This window comes from Cenococcum geophilum (assembly GCF_001692895.1).
Source record: "Cenococcum geophilum 1.58 unplaced genomic scaffold K441scaffold_43, whole genome shotgun sequence".
Taxonomy (NCBI): Eukaryota; Fungi; Ascomycota; class Dothideomycetes; order Gloniales; family Gloniaceae; genus Cenococcum; species Cenococcum geophilum.
This window is the reverse complement of record NW_027137601.1, coordinates 623814-632860: the sequence shown is the minus strand read 5'-3', so window position 1 is coordinate 632860 and position 9047 is coordinate 623814. Positions and strand designations below refer to the sequence as shown.

General features: G+C 44.3%; 2 protein-coding genes across 2 annotated transcripts; one reads left to right on the top strand and one right to left on the bottom strand.

The window, feature by feature from the left end:
- The first annotated feature begins 703 nt into the window (after positions 1 to 703).
- On the top strand, positions 704 to 3227 carry K441DRAFT_617062 (P-loop containing nucleoside triphosphate hydrolase protein). Its single transcript, XM_067645780.1, has 4 exons — positions 704 to 1673; positions 1728 to 1782; positions 1839 to 2094; positions 2160 to 3227. Exons 1-4 carry the CDS (start codon positions 751 to 753, stop codon positions 2933 to 2935), a joined length of 2010 nt encoding a protein of 669 aa, XP_067500452.1. The 5' UTR covers positions 704 to 750; the 3' UTR covers positions 2936 to 3227.
- A 577-nt stretch (positions 3228 to 3804) lies between these two features.
- K441DRAFT_617059 (uncharacterized protein) lies at positions 3805 to 6245 on the bottom strand. Its single transcript, XM_067645779.1, has 2 exons — positions 5302 to 6245; positions 3805 to 5237 (listed from the first exon to the last, which is right to left on the bottom strand). The coding sequence occupies exons 1-2, from the start codon at positions 6013 to 6015 to the stop codon at positions 3951 to 3953; spliced, it is 2001 nt and encodes a 666-aa protein (XP_067500451.1). The 5' UTR covers positions 6016 to 6245; the 3' UTR covers positions 3805 to 3950.
- Between the last annotated feature and the right edge of the window lie 2802 nt (positions 6246 to 9047).

Below are 9047 nucleotides of genomic sequence, written 5' to 3'. Positions count from 1 at the left end.
GAGTGAACTTTTTCGTACAGTGAAATTCAGCTAATGAATGCTTCCATCTGGCGGATGGCGCTGCACTGCTGGTTGATAACGTGACATCCACCTGACTACTTGTTTATGGAACAAATCTTGTTAATCGTAGCGTGAACAAATTCTGGCAAGGATTGTGTTCATCCATTACTAGGTACGCAGAATTAGCCTTGAGTGAGTGTGGCGTTCGTTGGTTGTATAATTGCATGAAGTGCAGTGAAGTGGAGAAGATCCTTTGTGGCTGTGGGGCAGACTTTCAAGGCTGGCGTTTCGTTGTCTTCACGCGGTCTCGATAAAACACCGCATTTAGGGCATCCGCACCACAGAATCGCATTGCCCCAACGTTCCCTCACCCCTCCGTAGTTAGGCAGTAATTATTGAATTAAGAAAGTTGATCAACTGTCTTACTTCCATACCACTCCACATTTTCTTCGAAGAGCCTTACTGACCGCCTTTGTGCCTGAACACCGCCAAATTGACTTCCGAAGGTTGTGCCTAGAATAAACCCCGAGAGTCTTGGCCCCTTGGCCCCTTGGCCCACTGGCCTTGCTATGCCTGATACTGGAGACACAATGTGGCCCCCATATCTTCGCCACAGAGGTGCTTAAGTGCTGCCTAAAAAACAGCCCTTTTATATAAATCCTCCGAGGCTGCTACTCAAGATTCTCTTTAACAAAATCTGCATTGACTTTCTTATACTTTTACATTTGATATCTTGGTGATTTTCTCGTCATGGCGATTGACAGTTCCTCTCCTGGACTTGACTCTCTAGCTAAGAAGTTCGGGTTGGTTGTGGAAAACGCCAATGGCGCTTCTACACAAAATGGAGATACAAAGCAAGAATCTAAACCGGCGCTGGCGTCCGTCGGTTCACTTGCTAGCTTTGTACCACTATACCAAGGCCCGGAAGACAGCAAGGGTAACCGGACATGGGTCGATAAGGTCCCTGAGGATGTTGAAGAGGCCGCAGAAAACAATGAAACGGCACGGCATGCCCTAATTGTCCGCAACAAGAAGTGTCTTGATAGCCGGAAGAAATTCGAAATCCACTCCATCATTGTCCAGAGCCCGTGGTTGAAGACAGCTCTGGCGGAGATACTGAAGGGTTACCCCGGCGTCTGTTGCAGCCTCGACAGACTTGAGTTCGACGCGCCATTCGAGCCTTTCATCCATCGTTGGGGACAAATCCTCCGATTTAAGGAAATGATGCACGATGAGAAGACAACAGAACACTTTCATCTTCTCTTTTCGGTCCTCAAGGAAGAGCTGAAGGACACCATCAAGGCTTTTGAAGATTATGTTAGCCATGGTGTCATCACATACCAGCATCTGTGGACGATTTTCCAACCCGGCGGTATAGTGTTCTCGGATTCTCACCAAGGAACCACATGTGCGCTTGAATTCCGAAACGGGAAATACACCAGGACGAATTGCGGCAATGCGTACCAGTTGACGTGCGAATCCATTGACTGGAATGGTACCGACTTTGGCCGAAGCAACCAGTGCCTTCAGGTCTCGGAATTTTCCGGTACTAGACCAATAAAGTCTCTGCATTCTTATCCACTGTCTTTTCATCCTGAGAAAAAGGCCGTAAAGGCTCTACTGATAGAGCGTGGGAAGAAATTCGAATCGCTTGCTGGGTATCATTACAAAGGGTATATGCAACGGTAATTGCAACAATTTTGGACAACAAGGCTGACTTCATATAGGTACGAAGGATTTGCGGTCAACCGGGATAGAGAGGGAAAGGAAATATTAGTTGATGTCAGAGAGTTCCCGTCATTTTTAGGCAAAGCATTTCAGTCTAATTATCCAAACAGGTTGCGGGCCGAATGATTGTAGATGCAGGCAATTTTAGACGGCAACAGCCACACTATGCACCCTATATCCAACCTTTGAAAGCTTCGGAAGGTGCACTAGAGTCAAGTGAAACCAACGGAAAGGAGGTTGAGGCTTCAGCCAAGGAATGGACGAATTGCCAGGACCAGCAAAAGAAGCGTTTGCGGCTTACTGAAGACCATCACCTGATTTGTACTTCTAGAGTGCAAGGCTATTCGCTCAAATCAAAGAAGTGGCGTAAGTTGCCAGCACTTTAGTAAGATACCTAAGTACTTTGAACCCTGTGCTGATTGTTTTACCAGTTTTGTTTTACATTGACTACATCAAAGACATTAAATGGAACGACAAAGCTTTCCAAAGCCTTGTCCTCCCAGAAGACCAAAAAGAACTCATCCTCTCGTTCGCCGAATCCCAGGTCCAGAACCGACAATCCTTCGACGACGTCATCTCTGGTAAAGGTAAGGGTATAATCATGCTCTTATCAGGCCCGCCGGGCGTAGGAAAAACCCTCACAGCGGAGAGTTTGTCCGAGAACATGCATACTCCACTGTACATGATGAGCGCGGGTGATCTCGGCACCAACCCTGACCAGGTAGAGCGGAAACTGACAAACATTCTCGAAATGATAAGCAAATGGAATGCCATTCTCCTGCTGGACGAATGCGACGTCTTTCTGGAGGCTCGTTCTACGCACGACCTTGAGCGGAACAAGCTTGTCTCTATCTTCCTTCGCGTTCTGGAGTACTATGAGGGAATCATGTTCCTCACCACCAACCGCGTAGATAACATTGACCCCGCGTTCCAATCTCGGATCCACATATCAATGGCGTATCCTGATTTGAGTACGGAATCGCGGAGACACATCTGGGTGAACTTCCTAGAGCAGTTGAAGCAGCCGCATGAGTTTACGGAGAAGGATCTCGATGAACTGGCGACAATGCAACTGAATGGAAGACAGATAAAGAACGTGCTCAAAACTGCACAGCTGTTGGCAGCGCGAAAGAAGTCCGGTCTCAAGAGAGAATTCGTGGACACAGTATTGGCCATCGAGAGGAGAAGACCGGGGGTCGCGGAGTAATTGGTAGTATTGCATTGAGCTGGCAGATATAGAACAGCGCAGATTTCTCTGGGGTGTTAGCAAAGTCCCAGAGATTATTAGAGACGAGTAGATCGTTCTTTTGGGGTGTGGTATTAGATATTACAGGGTATAATAAAGGGGTTAATACAAAATCCACCTCCTGCCGATTGAGGCTTAATAGCTTTATATAGCCTAACACCAATCCAGCCTAGTATAACGCCAATCTATATAGGAACTAGGCGTCACAATAGGTCAGGTAATGCCCACTGGGTATTAGGTTGGGTCGGGTTCTTAGCGGGTAGGTCTAAACCTATTAACGGACCCGACCCAGTAAAAATTGGGTTAACATAATTTACGGTGGACGTAGAGCTCCGCGTAGAGCTTTATGGTAGACGTTATAGTAGATGCAGAGCTCTGTACAGAGCTTTGGTAGAGCTCCGTGTAGAGCTTTTGGTAGAGCTCCGTGCAGAGCTTCGGTAGAGTTCTACGCGGAGCGCTGCCAGAAGCTCTACCCGAAGCTTTGTCAAAGGCTCTCTATGAAGCTCCTCTCAAAGCTCTGCACGGAGCTCTGCCAAGACTCCGCATAGACTACCAATGCTCTATCAAAGCTCTGCCGAACCTCTACATCTACCATAAAATCTACCATAATACCATTCCCCCCTTTTTTTTTCCGCGTGACTTGGTTTTCGGGTGCTTACTATCGACCCACTCAATTACCCGACCCACTTGGCCCACACCCAGTACTAGGTTAGATTGGCATTGTACTAGGCTAGATTAGCGCTAGGCTATATAAAGCTATTAAGCTTCAATCAGCAGGACGTGGATTCTGTTTATAGGAGGTGGATGTCGAAATAATCGAAACTTTGTAGGTGGATTTTGTATTAACCCCTATAATAAATGCCAAATACTGACAGTGACCTATCGTAGCAACCAAAACTACGTAGAATTCTTGTATAGAGTCACTTCTTTGGCTTGAGATGTTCCCTTTTCACCCCCACTTCTGGAATCTCATATCTTAGATAAGATGAAAATCCCGTTCCTCGATATCCGCACCCATTGCTTCACCGTCCATAAAGCCATGAAGATAACCATCACCGATAATCTCGTGACGACCACTTCCATCGGGTCTGAGTACAAAGGGAGCATCGCCCCCATAGAAAATGCAGATATCGTCTCCAGCCATTGCAGTGTCTGTAGCCCAACCGAATCTCCCAGCTTTTGACCTGAAGAATCTCCGGTTGTAACACCACGTCCCGAAAGCTTTGTTAAAGCACAGCGTCATCCGGACGCTTTTCTCGTAGGGGTCCTCGCTACTGGCTTTCTCAGTCAGATCGTACGCGTTACGAGTCTCGCTTTTCCATTTCTTCTTCAGCGCACCGGTCTCTGACATGTCATGAGTCATTGACATGACCCAACGATAAAAGTGTTGGCCCCAGTCTGCTGAAGGGATGTCGCCTTCCTGGGTTCTGTTGCAGATAAAAGCTCGCCACAATGCTTCGAAAGATTGTGGCGTGGCAACCCTGTTAGGGAAGGCAACTTCGAGGACGTTTGACACCCATTTACGGGAGACTTCGCGGTGGTTGTGTTCAACCCACGCCACATGGCGGCTTTGGAAAAATGGTTGGCCTTCTTCGTGGAACATCTTGGAGTTCCGCGGGATTTTGCGAAACGGTTCCACTTCTTCGATCGAGTCAAGTACCTTGCCTCGAGTGTGAAGGCTCTTGTGATCATGGCTGAAACGGATATCGATTTTTGACTTCCCTGCGGCACGAGAAGGAAGCTTAAGAAGTACAAACGGCTCATGGTGGCATGGCTGGGTCCAGTCTGCCACCCAAGATGGTAGATTTAGCTCCGACTTTTTCTTCGGTTTAGCGCAATAGTAGAGGATGTCGAGTGAATTGTGATTTTTTAGATATGATATGGTATATCTTTTGAAAACCTCTGAGGGGCTTATGCTGTAGTCTACTTCAACACATTCCGGGTCTGACACAAGACCGAGGATACCATAAATCTTGTCGCTTGGGAAAGTACATTTAAACTTCCGTGAATCCTGCAGGGTTTCGAGTAGTTTCGGAGATGGAGTAGAGCCTGAGTTTTCCCTTGAACTTCTTAGACGGCGCATTAAGCGGATTTCCTCGATGGCCTTGGGTTCGCTGGCAGCCCAAAGGAAGATATCAATGTCCCAGATGCGCATAGTGTTGATGGTTAATGCAAATGTATCCCAGTCCCATACAATCCTACCACAGTGAATTGTGGCCTTCGCTGCTTTAGCGATCTCCTGTATTACCCATACCCGTTCAAACTATGCCGACTAGTCAGCAATCAGGCCAGCCCAACTGCTATTATAGTGCCACTCTCCAACGTACCCAAGAGCGACCCAGCAACTCACTCAGAGAATCCCAGTGAAGTCCTCGTATTTTCTGGTCATGTAAGAATCGATCTTGCCGCTCAAAACCACCGAGTTTCTTGTCATTGAATAACCCAACCATCTTCTCAGCCACCTCTTTCAATGTTTCGAATGCCTGAGTTTCGCTGCCTACTTCTTCTCCCAACCATATGCGCACTATTTCTGCATTCTCGTAGATCTTACTCATATTCCCGACGTGCAATTTGCGCTCCTCTAGATCGAATTGGTTAATGCAAACAGCATCTACCCAAATTACTAAGAGATCAGAACCTGGTAGTGGCCGAAGGCGCTTCAATACCGAGTAGAGCTCGCCCCCGACCATCATGTCAATGCCATCGCAGTGAATTCTCCCGGGCTTTCGCGGCCCTCCTGAGAAGTAGTATATTCGTTGATATTGAGGATGGTCTTCTAGGTCTCTGTACACAAGTTCTTCTGTGATCGTCTTCTCGCTATCTGCTACAGCCGTCCTAACCTTTTTGTCTAGCGTCTCCTCATCCGGTGGGCCTGACATGGAATTACCCCAACAGTACGACAATGCCTCGAACTTGGGGTTTGTCAGAAGAGAGATGTGTTTGAGACTACAAACGATCTTGTCATCGTAATTCCCGGGTTCAATCTCCAGAACTCGAGTTTCTGTCTCTGTATCCAGGGGCTTGTAGGGATAGATCGACATCTTGAGAGCCTAGAATTAGTCCTTCAGTACTCTCATAACCGGTGGGAATGGAAACAGCGAGCGCCCAGCGCCCCGAAGGTTTAGAATCATGAAATTGTGTTGTCAAAAGTAGGCGGTTATCGCCCCAATCATGCCGTAGGCTGTAGTTAGGAATAGCAAGACTTAAGGACCTAAGATTCACAATAGAAAATACTTTCTTGACTCCCGTTGAAGAGGTAGAGCTGTTTGATGAACGGTCACATGTATGACACTCCGAATTTGCCTGTGGGACCTCGCTGCTACTACCTAAAATTAAGCGAGCCTCCCCCGCATATGCTCGTTCGATAAGACACTGCTACAGTAACCAAAACCAGGTCTTATTTAATAAAAGCAAGTATATAAAACTGGAGGATAGATACTACTCTATAAAATTAAAGAGTAGTAGGTTGTATATACTTGCTTACCTTATATACAGACTCCTCCTTTCCCTTGAGGATTTGTCTATCAATATAATATACTCTATTATTCTATTAATTAAACCCCCTATCTATATCCTCACCTTATATCCAAATCCTTACTAATCCCCTTAGAAGGATAGCCGGTTTAATTTTTCTATAATACCTTTAAAGATAAGATCGGCGCCTATACTTAATAGTAATACGCTCACGACATAATGGCAAAACGCCTTAAGATCTAGTGTAGATAAAAACACTAGAAGTACACTAGTAGAATCTAAGCCACCTTCTAAATCTTAAGACAGTTAAATATCTATAAACGCTAGAGACTAGTTTAACTTATATATCTAGGCTTAATAGAAGCTTGGTAAGGTTACTAGTATCTTACTAAATACTACTAACCTAAAGGAGCTAGATAAGCTGGCTAAGAAAATAGCCAACTTATAGAGTATTATTAACTTAATAAAGCCCTACCGTTATCCCTTTAATAAAGATTATAAGTTATATAGTAAACATATATAATAAACGAATCTTAATACTCTAGTTAAGAAGTTACAGCCTAATATTAGCGGTATAACTTAACGGAAGTTTAACCAGTAGATCGCCGTGGTTAAAAACCAATTTAGGGTTAATAACGCTAACTATTATTATAAGCAATATACGAGCTAGGCTATTAAAGGTCTTATAAAAGTAAAGATAATCGCCTAACTAGTATATTGCTAGCTAGGCGCTTAAGATAAAGGTCTTTTACTATAGAATGAATTTAAAACTATGGTCTAAGACTAGATTAAGGACCCTATAGTAAGACGCTTTAATAATACTACTATATACTATATAACTATAATAAAGGAGACCTAGAAGTTTAATACCTTTTTAGCCCATATATAAAGCTTAAAGGACCTCTTCTTATATACCCCTTTTATTAACTTTAATTAGTAGGTAGACTTTTAGTTTTTATATCTCCTAACCTACCTATAAGTAGAGGTTTTCCGCTAGGACTTTATTATATAGGTAAGAACCGCTAAAGACCTCTTCGCTAAAATCCGCTATAAAAAGCAACTACTTAACGCCATTATAGAAGATCGCGTAGTTGGTGTTACGGCACTGTTACAGACCCTGTTCGAGGGCCTGACCGAGCCTTAGCGCCATGTATATAGACGTGTCCTTTCCTCGACCTTCTTCCAGACCTCGTCTTGGAATTCTCGTTCACTGGCTACCAATAGATTCTGTTTTTTTTGACTGAGCCTTTACAGTTAGTAGCGGTAAATCTTTTTACTTAAAGCGCGGTCGTAATATAGGTTCTATAGGGCTAGGTTTAGAAAACAAAATATAACGAGTCCCGCACTACGTCGCCATAAGGCCAAAAAGACAGAGAGAGTACTCGCGAACTTAAGTGTTTCTTGCGGGATCTAATATATATACTCTTATACAAAACCTAAAAATGGTAAAGCTTTTCTAAATAAACTCCTAAGGAGATAGTTTAATAGCTAGATAGCTCTAAGGACCCCCTAAACACTAGTGTTATATATAGTAGTAATTCTTAATTAACGTCTAATACGGATCCTATCTAGGCCCACGCAGACTACTCCGTCATAGGGGGAAAACTTATAATTTACAGGAAGAAAACCCTNCAGTTTGGGGGAGGAAAAACCCTATAAGCCACCTCAGTAGGATAAAAAACCCCGGTTTGCCATGTCCGTCTATAGCGGCGGCCCTATAGGCCTACGGCTACGTCCTATCCTCCTTAGATATTTAAACTCCTTAGGAACTACTACTTCCTTCTTTAGCTTATCCTAGCTAGGGTTCACTATATCCTAGCTAGGCCTTGCCGTTCAATTACTATACACTTATAGTTGTGTTCCGTATTTTAACTACCCCCTATATACTATCTTTTATTAACTATTGCTATATACGCTATACCTTCCCCCCCTTAAGGCCTATTAAAGGTGTAAGGGGGATTTATCTATAAACTACTACTATACTAAAAGGCGAGCGGGACGTATATGCCTAAGTATCTTTTATGCCTAGGCCCTAGTTACTAGGCCCTCGCTAAGGGTTACCACTCCTTAAAAGGAGATAGGAAAACCGTATAGTATTATCTAAACTGCTAGGTAGTATTTAATAGTTAATAGCGAGTGACCGTATGCTCCGCGGGCGATCGCCCTAGGGGTTAGGAGGGGCCGTATATTTACTTGTTACTCGTTTATTCGTAATCACTTATTCATTAACATAAGAGGTCGTTAATGCTCTCTACTAGGGGTCGGGGGATGTTATTAAATGCTGTGTATCCATGTTGGATCGTATAGGTGCCTTAATAGGAGAATAGTGTTGCTGTTGTTCGTAAGGGGCACTTAGTAGTAGTTTTTAAGATCTTACCATCCTATATAAAAACCTTTTACCACCGCCCACAATACCTACTACCACCACTAGGTCGTATCGCACGCTGTGCAACGTCTCTACGTTGGCTCTAAGTCTGAACTTCAAAGACTTAGGTTTGTAGCCGTCACCACGTATAGGTGCAGAGTCCGTTTTTGACGGCCTAGTGTTATATATATAATTTATATAAGGAATACAGATAGCTATAGTAAAGATTACTAG

What these genes read in the sequence shown, in the direction of transcription:
- K441DRAFT_617062 (XM_067645780.1), top strand. Translation starts at nt 751, where the DNA reads ATGGCGATTGACAGTTCCTCTCCTGGACTTGACTCTCTAGCTAAGAAG. An exon ending in GCTGGGTATCATTACAAAGG is followed by an intron (nt 1,674 to 1,727) that starts GTATATGCAACG and finishes GACTTCATATAG; the next exon opens with GTACGAAGGATTTGCGGTCA. An exon ending in GAAAGGAAATATTAGTTGAT is followed by an intron (nt 1,783 to 1,838) that starts GTCAGAGAGTTC and finishes TTATCCAAACAG; the next exon opens with GTTGCGGGCCGAATGATTGT.
- K441DRAFT_617059 (XM_067645779.1), bottom strand. Translation starts at nt 6,015, where the DNA reads ATGTCGATCTATCCCTACAAGCCCCTGGATACAGAGACAGAAACTCGA. An exon ending in AGTTGCTGGGTCGCTCTTGG is followed by an intron (nt 5,238 to 5,301) that starts GTACGTTGGAGA and finishes TAGTCGGCATAG; the next exon opens with TTTGAACGGGTATGGGTAAT.